Genomic DNA, 12,252 nt, shown 5'->3' with positions numbered 1-12,252 from the left:
CTTGCTACCTGAGAGCTGCCAGTGTCTGCAGGACCTGCTGGATTCCTCCAGCAGCTGGGGAGCTGCAAAGGGGAAAAGGGGGGGAGGTTTTCTATCCAGCTTTGCATCTCAGGAAACAAAAGACTGGACAGCACAGCCTGGCAGCCCACATCCAAACTGGATACTGACAGCAAAGCTCTGCCAGGCAAACACACCCTGTTAAAGCAGCAGGTAACCCTGAACTAATGCCCTCAGGTCAGAGCTGAGGAGCCCCTGCAGGCTGCTTTGGTGCCTCTAAGCACGGCCCTCGAAAAGCCAAGAAACAAAGCCAGGAGAAGGCAAAGCAGCCCAACTCTTCTGCTCAGAAACTCACTGCATTTACAGGTGCTGGCAAGCAAGCAAACCAGAAAGCACTGCTATTTGATCACCGCTTCCAGTGGGACCAATAATTTCTGAAGCAGTTTCTGTACTGCTGAATATTTAATAGCAAAACAACCACTTCCAGGTGATTTAGGGTCTGAAGCAGCCCTGACGTTCAGGAGTGCAGTAAGTGGGCTGATTTGGAGCCACCATGCAGCATCCATCCCTACTCCACTCACTGCAGCACAAGCAGACCAGGCAAGCAGAGCCATGGCTGCACCCACGTTTCACCCTCAGCACAAAACCACCCTATTTACAGCCAACCCAAACCTCTGTCTGGCCTGAACTAGCCACGCTGCCACCAAAGGCCCCGTGCCAGAGCAGTCACATCTCATTCTTTCTCCCCTTTGCAGCCAGTGGGAGCAGAACAGTGGAGCTGATTTGCAGCAAGCCTAACACCAAAACTCCTTTTGTTTGGCTCTGCAGAGCCCAGTGGGGGCCACGTTACCCACACCCACATCCTTGCAGGTACCTTGTGAGAAGCAGCTGCTCGCTCCGCCGCGCTCACCGCCCGCAGGAATGCTGCTCACCCTTTGTCCTCAGCCCTCTCCACCACTGAAGGATTTCAGGAATCCACTGGACTTTGGGATTTCTCCTCTTCCTCGTGTTTTCAGAGCTGGCTGCCCTCTGCTAATGCAGTTATTCGCGTGCCTTAACCACAGGCTTTCCCTCAAGACAAAGCGACCGTGAGCTGAGCTGTTGAACACGTAGAAAGCATTGAGATCTACTCCCAAGCTTTTTGAAGACATGGTTTTACTATACTGCATTTTCTTCCCCCTATAGTGTTGAACCTCTCTTGAACTCTGTGGAATAATCACAGGTACATTCCTAATGCTGAGGAGATGGGATTTCTAACTTGGTGTCTCTCCTAGTGAAAAAACAACTGTCAGAACCAGCCTGGACTGTTCAATGAGGTTTTAAGAAGTGAGGTAATGTCTTCATCTGCCCTCAAGGACTCCTTGTGCTCCCACACAAGCAGCAGCTTGAATTGCAGCACAGCAGAATAGTTAATAGGAAAAGACCAAGTCAGCCTCAGAATATCAGAATAAACATACCCAGGGCACAGCTCCCCCTCAGTAGCACCACTCATACAGAGTGGAGTCAACACACCCCTTAAGATCACTCCTCAAGAGGCTTCTCAGGAGGTTTCCCAGTCTGCTGGGCACCAACTGATAACTGAGATTTGTGTGGAAACGTGGTATCACGCAGTGACTGCACCAGCCACCCACTCAGCAGCTCAAAGCACTCAGCCCTGAAGTTGAAGGCCAAATCTTGATCCCTGAGAGCTACCAGCTCCAGTGACAGCGAGGCACGTGGCCCTCACTGCAGACAGCTGAAGTGTTTGTTTTCTGCAGGCTGCAGAGCATTTTTGTTTGTGGTAACAGAAACCTTGGTGGCAAAGGACAGTTCAGCCACTGCAGAGCGACTCCAAGATGTTTTTAACCACAGAATGACAAGTTTGATTTGTTCAACACCTTCCATATTTAATTTATTTAGATATTCTCTACATTAAAGTATTCTCATGCCAACACTTGCAACCTCCCATCCCTTCCTCAAGGAAAAAATAGACTTGACACAGCCTTAGAGTGGAATGCACTGGAATAAAGTTACTATTGTGTCCAAGTTACAGAGAACACTGAACAAACCATAGAACTGCACACAGGAAACATCAGGGAAAGCTGGAATTAGCACGCTATCGTTTGAGTCATGTTAGCACCTTCCTAGACAAGCACTGAAGGCGTTCAGAGAGGTGCAACATGCTTTGGTGAGCTAGACCAGAGCTTAGACTACATTAAGCCTGGGGAAAAAAAAAGCCAGCAAGCCTGCCAGCACTGGGCTCTGAGCCTCGTCTGAACCAGTTTAAAATAACACTGAAGAGACTAGCCAAGTTTGCAGTGTTTGGGAATGCTGAGCTCTCCTGGCTAGCCAAATCTGTGCCTGGAGTGCAAACCACAACAGCTCCGAACACGGCTCGGGACCCAGCGCCCCCTGGAGCATGCTCTGCTCTGCAGCACAACTCAGAACAGCCAAAAATACATCACGTTGCTTTCTGCTGTGGCATTGTTCAGTCCAATGCATTCTAAATGTGACCTCCCACGAGTACAATTGTCTCGCATAAAGAGTTTTTACATGTCATGCCATCCCCTTCAGTAGCAGCACAGAGCCTTGAATTTCCCAGTCCTACCACTGGGACACCACTGATCTCAGAATGCTTCAGCTGCTGTCACACATCTCTGGCATCTCCAGAATGAAAAAGAGAACAGTTCAGTAGGAATCTTACTTTGCAGATTTCAAGGTACAATTTAGAACCTTTGAATTCAGCAACTGGGCCATAACATGCTGCCTTCAGGTAGTGACCCACTGGCCTGTGACCTCTGCAATGACCCCTTGCTAGCAGAAAAGCACCCAGCGTGCTCACTAGTTTCCTCAGTTCCTTATGCATGCCTTTAAGAATTTTAAACCAGTCACATCAGTGACTTGCACTTTTCAGAGATATGCCATTGTGCACCACAATTTCCACACATGAGCCTGGTCTTCAGGCACAGCAGCAGGACAGCAGCAAGGCCACTGCACGTGATCAGATCGAGCAGATGCTTTGGATATCAAGTCACATTTACTTTTTCATGTTTTCTAACCCACGTGCTCCTGGTTTGAAATTAAAGATTTGCAGTTTCTGGTAATCCTCAGACATCCTTTGAAATGTCTACAAAAGGTCCAGTTCAAAAGAAAAACAACAAAAAGAAAGCTTAACAATAGCTATTGCACATTTGTAAGAGCTGGCCTAAAGGTCTTCCTGAAGATCCAGGCTTTGGAAGAAGGGATGCTTTAAAAACTGCTATCAGTGTACATTGGGACACTGGCACAAATGTCACCTATTCTTGGTTTTAATTATAAGGGCGACAAGTAAACATCAACACATGAAGAAAAAGAAAACCAACAGCATTTCACAGAGCAAGGAGCTGGAGATGAAGCTGAGGTTAGTGTTTTGCAGTTGAATCTCGAGGATAGAATTCAGCCAGTGTTGTCTGGGGAATTCTCTTCAACATCTCCTTGGGGAAGATTCGCAAGAGCTGCCATCCAATGTCCAAGGTCTCATAAACAGTACGGTTTTCATAAGGACCTACAGAAATCAATCACAGCCTGAAATATGGGGCAGGAGAGTGCCTCAGCAGCAGGGATATCTCAAAACAAGACCTGCTAGGTGTTAATGTGTGCTGTGTTGTTCTTGAAACTGACACTTACCCTGAGCAATGAAGTTCTTCTCAAACTTCTGCAGAAACTCCAGGTAAAGAAGATCATCTGAGGTAAGAGCTTCCTCACCAACTACAGCCTTCATAGCCTGCACGTCCTTCCCAATAGCATAGCAGGCATACTAGAAGGGACACAAACAGAAGAGCTTTCAACTTGCTAACTAAAACACATCCTCAGCTTAACAGCAATTGGGGTGGTCACTCGGAAGGATGGCACTGTAGGGTGCTTACACAGCTCAAGCCAACACCATCACCATGTTGCAGTGACCAATACAGAATGACTCAGTCTACGGTTAATATAGAAAGGAACAATTTATGCAGTAACTGCTGAAAACATTAGGTGTCCTACATCATACAGCATGCACATTTCATGCTGCAGAGAATGAAGTGAAGGTGACTCAGATGGCTACAGAGCATCCAGGCGATGGTGATTAGTGTGAAAGGTTATTTGAAATGCCTCTCCATACCCGAAGAATTTTTTTTTTACGTACCAGTTGGTTGGACACATCTGCATGATCCTTCCTGGTCATGCCCTCTCCAATAGCTGACTTCATCAGTCGAGACAAGGAGGGAAGTACATTAATAGGTGGGTAAATCTGAGGAAAGAAAAATAATCATCAGGAAAAGCACTTGAAAAAAGCAAGGAAGTGATCTTAACTGTGTTCCAAGCACTGTGGTACACACCTGTCTGTTGTGCAGCTGTCTATCCACATAGATCTGTCCCTCAGTGATGTATCCAGTCAAGTCAGGGATAGGATGAGTAATATCTTTATTAGAAAAAAAACAACAGTTCTCAGACCTTTTATATCCTTTCAAGCAGTGAAGTGTCAGTTTTTTCCAACAGTTAAATGACTTCTATTGCAAAATGCCATCAGTGAGTACTCCCATATATCACTAAGTGCTCTTACAGAAGAGCTGTGAGCTCTCCTGACAGAGGACTAGAGAACAGCCACAAAGGCTGGAAATGGGCAAAGCATCCCTCTTAATGACATTGAGACAGCAGCCAAGAACTGCACAACCAAATGAAAACCTCAAGACCACAGGACCCCCATCTCACTGTACATTTCAAATATGCCAGTTTGCACTCAAGGAGTCCTTTGAAGTGTTAGTTATTAAAAAAATGAAAATAACTCACCATCATTGGGCATGGTAAGAATAGGAATCTGAGTAATTGAGCCATTTCTGCCTTCCACACGCCCAGCACGCTCATATATGGTAGCCAAGTCAGTGTACATGTAACCTGGGAAACCACGACGGCCAGGTACCTCCTCTCTAGCTGCTGAAACCTGAGAGGATTGAAAAAAGAATTTCCAAGAGGAAGATCACTCTGACAGACCTGCCATCTCCCCTAATTAATCTACACCAGCCACTGGAAGTTTCCCTCCCTGCAAGTAATACTGAGATACAGACACACAAACCCCTATAAAGAGAAATATGTCACCCCATCTGTTGCCAAGGCAAATCAGAAATATTTAACTGCTGAACGTCACGAATCAAATCCAACTATGGAAGTCAAAGAGCTATTACTGTTTAACAACCATAATTCCAGGTGATCAATGAGTAACTAAAAGCCTCACTAGCTATTTTAAGAACACTGTAAGGAATGCTAATTGTAACAGTTTGAGCAGAAATTTGCATTCTCACTTTATACTATGAACCCTTTCTGGCAACACTCAGCTTGTGAGCTAACAAGCACATACCTCTCGCAGGGCTTCTGCATAGGAGCTCATATCTGTCAGAATGACCAGCACATGTTTCTCACACTGATATGCCAAGAACTCTGCTGTTGTAAGAGCCAGGCGAGGTGTGATAATGCGTTCAATGCTGAAAGAGAACAGCATGCCACATTTATGACAGGTACTTCAAGGCCACAAAGGAGCAGCCTGAAGTTACAAACACATTAAAACCCTCTGAAAAAAATCTGCAAGGTGCACCAAGTGGAATACCAGCACTTCATAATCCACTTCACTGCAACATGTCAACGTGACATCTGCAGATCAACAGCAGGACTTTGGCTTCTTGTTTCTTTGTTCTTTTCAGTTTTTTCCCCAACCAACACAGTTCAAACTACTTACGTTGGGTCATTGGCCAAATTCAAGAACAGACACACGTTGTCCATGGACCCATTTTCCTCAAAGTCTGATTTGAAGAACCGAGCAGTTTCCATGTTCACCTAGATCATGCAATCAAAGCATCAGTTTCAGATCAGACTGGAGCATTCTGCACTTAAATGCTTCATGTTACTGACTTACACCCATAGCAGCAAACACGATGGCGAAGTTTTCTTCACTGTAATCCATCACATCTTTGGATTTCTTCACCAAGCCAGCTTGGCGACAGATCTGAGCTGCAATCTAGAGGAAGGAAAACAAACAGTAACCCTCAGTGCATCTGCACATTTGATAAAGAATTTATCTTGCTCACTTTTTAATCCTGGTGAAACGCAAACAACAGCTTTGGCAGATTTAAGAGCAGCTCTGAATACCCACCTCGTTGTGGGGCAAACCAGCAGCAGAGAATATGGGGATTTTCTGCCCCCTGGCAATGCTGTTCATACCATCTATAGCAGAAATGCCAGTCTGAATCATTTCTTCCGGATAGATTCGACACTGGGGATTGATTGGCTGACCTGCCAAAGTTTCAGAAAAGTACACAGTGTTCAGCACTTGATCACACTACCACTGATTTTGAGCAATGATCCAAGGCTCATCTCAAAAGCTGCAAACCACACCTTCAGGCCTACAAACCTTAAGGTGTGCCTGGCTATACCTGAGCCTTCTGTTGATCTGAAGACACTCGTGCAAAAAGTAAGAGTGCTTTCCAGGAAAGCCCATCAGGTTACTATTTTTTTTTTTAATCTTTGGAGGTTATAAAATTAAGAATTCACATATATTTCCATGAACAGGTTCCAAGTATCACTTAAGACAGTTATTTTCTTCTACCTCCATACCAGAAGGAGATTAAGAGCATACCCATTATGTCAAGGAAATCTTCAGCCAAAACAGTGGGGCCTCTGTCTATAGGTTTTCCTGATCCATTAAATACTCTGCCTACAAGAAATAGCAATAAAATATAAGAGAAAATTACTGAGAAAACAGGTTAGTGGGCAATAAGCCTGTTCATTCTTTACAGCAAGAAATAAGTGCTTACCAAGCATATCTTCAGAGACAGGGGTTCGAAGAATATCCCCAGTAAACTCACAAGATGTTTTCTTAGCATCAATACCTGAAGTGCCCTCAAATACCTGTAAAGATAGCAGGAGAATTAAAAAAAAATACAAAAACACAAAACCAGAAAGGAGTAAGTACTGTGCATTATTTTGTAAAGCACTAGAATGCTGCTTCACAGCTTGAGAACTTCATCAGCCACAGGGGAGAAAAAACAAGGCAGTCCCCTGCGAGCAAGGGATTTCAAAAGCAGCTCAATGTTACAAAGCATGACATCAAAACCTACTTTAACAAATTCATGAGGTGTATCAGCAGCAACCAGCAGACCCAGTGCCATTCTTTTGATCTCAAGTGTTTTCCTTTGCCAACAGGGTAAAGTTCTTTAGATAAGAATTAGCATTAGCAAGTGGCTTAGAAGAAATACCTACAGACACGTAGCACAGCAGCTGATCTTGAACTGAATATTGTACAGACACAGCATGATTCCCTTCATCTAGCTGCAAATTAATCAGGGTGTTGAGGGAGTACAGGAAAAAAGTCATCCTGTAATCCAGTTCTCAGTCTACAACTATTCATACAATTTTAACTTGGAATAAGTAGCTTTGTTCTTTCTAACTTGTAACACCAAGAGAATGCATCACAAGACATCTGATAATTCAGCAGATTCACAGCGTATTTTTCTGTTGCATCAAGAGGTGCTCTGGTCCCTAGACACACCTGAACCACAGCTTTGGAGCCACTGACTTCCAGAACCTGCCCACTTCTTCTGGTGCCATCAGGAAGAGTCAAGTGGACAATCTCTGCATACCTAGGGAACTGAAAATAAGGAAGAAAGAGGGTAGAAAACATTAAAAACCTCAGAACGGCACTGAAACAAAAGGGATCAGTTTCAGGCAAGCTTCACAGTTACGCAGGGTTATTTGTTTTAATTTTATCATCAGAAAAAAATCATTCCAAAATGATGATGTATGTTTTCTCTATTTAAGTTCAGATAATGTTTTGAGTTGTTTGGCAGAACTACAACAGTGTTTTCTTTCTTTCCTCCAATAGATTGAGCGACTCACCCCTTTATTCTGACATTAAGTACAACTCTTCAGCTTTACTGCTACTTGTTTTCATTTATGTCAGTAGTCAAAAGCCAACCCTGCATTTAAATTGTTTAGGAGATGCACGAATTTCACAGCAGTCAACATTTAAACCCATTACAGCTTCTCCTGCAAAGCCTCTCTTGACAGCTTCATTCATTAAGATTCTTCAGCTTTACCTTAACTTGATCCAAGATAACCAGGGGGCCATTCACACCAGACACGGTCTTATAAGCTGGGAAAAGAGAGCCACAAATCAGATACTTCCTCAGAACTAATTCCCCATACCCAGTTTCCCAAGTTTCAACTCCAGTCCCAGGTTTGCAGACATGGGGCTGAGCTCTGTTTCTTAGAAGCCCCACAAGAAGAATGAGGGGCTGAGTTGGACTGCCACTGCTGCAGAGCAGTCAAGGTAACATCCAGACAGGATCCTGCCATTCTCCTGCTTGTTAGAAATTCATTCTTGCAAGCCTATGTTTGGGGAATCATCTGAATGCTGCCACCAGAAACTCCACTGCAAGGCAATGCTGATCTTAAGCAAAAAGAAATACACAGTCACCAAATATTTACATAGCAGCAATAACAACAAGTGTTAACCTGATAAAGTAGTCACAGTTGTAACTGTAATTTGTGGCCAACAAAGGGAGACAGAACCCTCACACAACACTGAACTTCCCTTTTCAGTTGTTCATTTTTAAGCCACAGAACAGTCCTGCCCCACAACACTGAAATAAGCCAGAAGAAAGCAAATTAAGGAGGACCTGCACTCAAAAGCTGAGCGCTCCTACTCCTGGCTCATCCCAAGACACCTGATATGTGACTGCAGCTCACCATAAGGCTCATGCTTGAAACATCAGCAGCTCATGTATTAACCCTACTCGTTGTCCTCTGAAGTACCTGTGTGCCCAGAAATCAGAATTCATTCCTGTGCTACCAACACAGCAGAAAAGCTGGAGAAACACAGCAAACAGCCCCATCCTAGGGACATGCCAGCATCACAGCTACAGCTCAGCATCACCTACCCACAGACAGAAGTAACACTGAGTCAAAGCTTTATCAGAGTCACGAGGGAGCAGTGACCACGGGTGCCTGTTAATCATTTCTCCCTTGAGGGAGAAAATGAGGCAGTGGAGCCATTTGCAGAGCAGGAAGGGGCAGAGGGAAGGGGCAGGGCAATGGCAAGCTACTGGGAATCACCTGGCTTGGGCATGGTGAGAAGCAGTTAAGCTTGGCACACACAGCTCATGTATAGACTGTAAACAACACCTAAGCCAAGAGATTATGTTGTAACAGTTCAAACTGTTAACAGCAACAATCAAGGCTGCATTAGATAAAGCATGGGGTGGCAGCACAAAGCAGTCGAAGGCAGAACTCCTGCTGTCTCTTATCAAAATCCTGCTGAATAGCACAAGATGTGGCACGAGTCCTGAAATGGCCATCACCAGCACACGAAGCTCTGCCATCTGCACAGACCCCAGGCTTTGCAGAGGGCTCCAGGAATGGAAAACGTCCCCTTGAGCAACACACCCCATCCCATGACAGCCTCGTGAATGCTTCTTCCTCAATCTGCTGGGAAGGGCTGGCCCCATGGGTGAGGAAACAACGTCCTCAGTGCCAAAAAGCACCAAATCCCCTTTGAAAGCAGCTCGAGAGACACAGCAACCTGCTCTGCCACAACCCGAAAGCAAACGATGTTCCCCCACATTCAGCCCAACAGCAATGAGACAGCAGATAAAAAAACCCCTCAGATTTGTGCAGGGCCACAGCATCGCCACAGTGCCAACCTTGCGTGGAGCTGTCACTTGGAATACAGCACGGCAGCAAGCACTGTGTGTGTGTGGGGGGAGGGGAATGGGGTAGGAATTGCAATGGTTCCTTTAGGTTTCACGACACATGGTTAAAATAAAGCAGCAGAGAAACGCTCATGGCGAAGAAAGGCCAAAAGAAGTGCCATCCCCCCTCCCACGGGGGTCTCAGCCCCCCCTGCCCCGCAGCCGCCCATCCCACGTGGTTCTGCTCCCCCTCCCTCACTCCCACCCCACAGACGGGGCCGCTCGACCCACAGCCTCGCCCGGCCTTCAGAGCTCCAAAAGCGCCTCTCTACGCGACCCCAAGCCCCCTCCATGCAGACCCCCCCCCGGCTAGGCTCACTGAGGCGCGGCTGGGACAAGAAGTCCCGGGTCAGCGCTGCCGCCTGCTCCCGCGCCCCGCCGGGCCCGGCGCCGTTCATCATCCCCCGCGCCGCCGCCACCGCCGCCATCTTGTGCGCTACACCGGGTGGAGGAGTGCTGCGCATGCGCTGATATAGCGCCGCCGCCGCGCCCCGCCCGCGCGGGGGGACCTGGGGGGGAGGGGGGAGCTGGCCAGGGTGCTGCGGGTGGGGGGGGGGTGTACGGGAAGGGAAGAAAAAAGATAAAGGAAAAAAAAAGATAAAAGGGGGGGGGAAGGAAAAAGAATGAAGGAAATGGATAAAAGAAAAATGATCAAGGGAAATATAAAAAGGGAGAAGTAATAGAAAGAAAGAAAGTAGGTAAAAGCAAAAGCGGAAAGAAAAAGAAAGAAGGGAAAGAAAAGGAAAAAAGAAAAAAAAAGGAAAAAGGTAGGAGAAAGTGAAAAAAAGACAAAAAAGAAAGAAGGAAAAAGATAACAGACAGAGGAAAAAGGAAAAAGAAAAGAGAAAAGGGGAAATAAAAATAAAATAAAAGAAGACAAAAGGAAAAAGGAAAAAGGAAGGAAAGGAAAGGAAAGGAAAGGAAAGGAAAGGAAAGGAAAGGAAAGGAAAGGAAAGGAAAGGAAAGGAAAGGAAAGGAAAGGAAAGGAAAGGAAAGGAAAGGAAAGGAAAGGAAAGGAAAGGAAAGGAAAGGAAAGGAAAGGAAAGGAAAGGAAAAAGGAAAAAAGGAAAAAGAAGAAAAATGTGAAATGGAAAAGATAAAAGGGGGGGGGGGGGAAAGAAAGGGGAGTGGAGGAGGAAGGAAAAAGTAAACCAAACCTTGAATTTAATAAAAAAAAAAGATAGTGGGCTATTTGTAAATGCTTTTATTTTATATTTTATTTTATTTTATTTTATTTTATTATTTTATTTTATTTTATTTGTCCCTCAGGAAACCATTAGTGTGTCAACTTCCATTTCCTCGTGGACTGATTCTCCCCTCGCACACGTTCCCTTTTAATCAGTGGTGTTTGCTCTCCCTGCTCGGCAGGAGGGCGGATTTCCCGTTACAAAACGCTGCCCCACCTCTCCCTGTGCTAACACCGAAGCTGTGCAGAAGCGTTTCCAGGAGCTGCTGCAGAGCTGCTGTGTTTGGAGGAGGAACGAGGAGCAAAAATGGTTAAAAAAGAAATCAAATGCCTGAAAAAAATAAAAATAAAAATCGGATGGGCTGATGGAAATGCTTCCAAAGCACAAATGAGCAAGCGTTTCCAATGCAAGCACATGGATGCTGAAGGGACAGTGCCCTGACCTCGGGCTCTGCGGGGATGCGGAGATGGCAGTGATGATCCTTCCTCCCCACGGGTCCGTCCGTGGGAGCTCACCGGAGCTGAGCAGACCCGGGCCCACCGGTAGGTGGGAGCGGAGCTCTACGGACGCTCAGAAAGTGATTTCCATGCCCGGTTCTCAGCTTTTGAAATGTACTTAAAGGCTTCAGCTTCTGCCCTCGAGGTGTTTGTTACTCAGAGGGACGCGCTTTTCTCATGCAGATGGCTTCAACGGCAGAGAGAAACGTGGAGCCGTGGAATGGAAGAGTCACTGAGGTTGGAAAAGACCTCTAAGATCATCAAGTCCGAGCCCAACCCATCCCACCATGCCCACTGTCCACATCCCTCAGTGCCACATCTCCACGGTTCATCCTGGGATGCTGACCCCACTGCTTCCCTGGGCAGCGTGCCCCAAAGGGGCAGACTATTCAGCAGGGTCTGACGTGAGAGGACCAGGGGAAATGGTTTCAAACCAAAAGAGGGGAGAGATTTAGATTGGATATAAGGGAAAGATTTTTTATAGGGTTGGTGAAGCACTGAAACACCCTTTTGGGTGATGCAGGGACCTTCGGAGGTCCCTTCCAACTCAAACAATTCTACGATCCTGTGAAATTCTGACTCAGATGGAAAGGAGCCCCCGTTCCCCATCCCGCTCTGACGCAGGAGGAGCTGCAGGGCTGCAGCTACATCTCCATGAAGACAGATGCTCGTAGCCTCTCCTGATAAGAGCTGCAATAAATTCCCTGGGAACAGCAGCTCAGCAGCACTCCTCCACCAGCTCTGCGTGCTGGGATGCGTCCAGGGGTAAGGGTTGTGTTGCTGTGCTCCTCCAGCAGGTTTGCACTGAGCGGGACGGGGTTTGCTTTTGAGATT

At 46.2% G+C, this 12,252-nt stretch overlaps 1 protein-coding gene across 1 annotated transcript; it reads right to left on the bottom strand.

The window, feature by feature from the left end:
- Positions 1-3,268: 3,268 nt before the first annotated feature.
- ATP6V1B2 (ATPase H+ transporting V1 subunit B2) lies at positions 3,269-10,165 on the bottom strand. Its single transcript, XM_065747129.1, has 14 exons — positions 10,054-10,165; positions 8,082-8,137; positions 7,535-7,633; positions 6,801-6,894; positions 6,623-6,700; positions 6,140-6,279; positions 5,903-6,004; positions 5,726-5,823; positions 5,351-5,474; positions 4,786-4,936; positions 4,335-4,417; positions 4,142-4,246; positions 3,643-3,772; positions 3,269-3,520 (listed from the first exon to the last, which is right to left on the bottom strand). The coding sequence occupies exons 1-14, from the start codon at positions 10,160-10,162 to the stop codon at positions 3,378-3,380; spliced, it is 1,512 nt and encodes a 503-aa protein (XP_065603201.1). The 5' UTR covers positions 10,163-10,165; the 3' UTR covers positions 3,269-3,377.
- Positions 10,166-12,252: the final 2,087 nt, after the last annotated feature.

Source organism: Cyrtonyx montezumae, unplaced genomic scaffold, assembly GCF_038088225.1.
Source record: "Cyrtonyx montezumae isolate F1298 unplaced genomic scaffold, pur_monq_1.0 scaffold_42, whole genome shotgun sequence".
Taxonomy (NCBI): Eukaryota; Metazoa; Chordata; class Aves; order Galliformes; family Odontophoridae; genus Cyrtonyx; species Cyrtonyx montezumae.
This window is presented reverse-complemented; position numbering and strand designations above follow the sequence as displayed.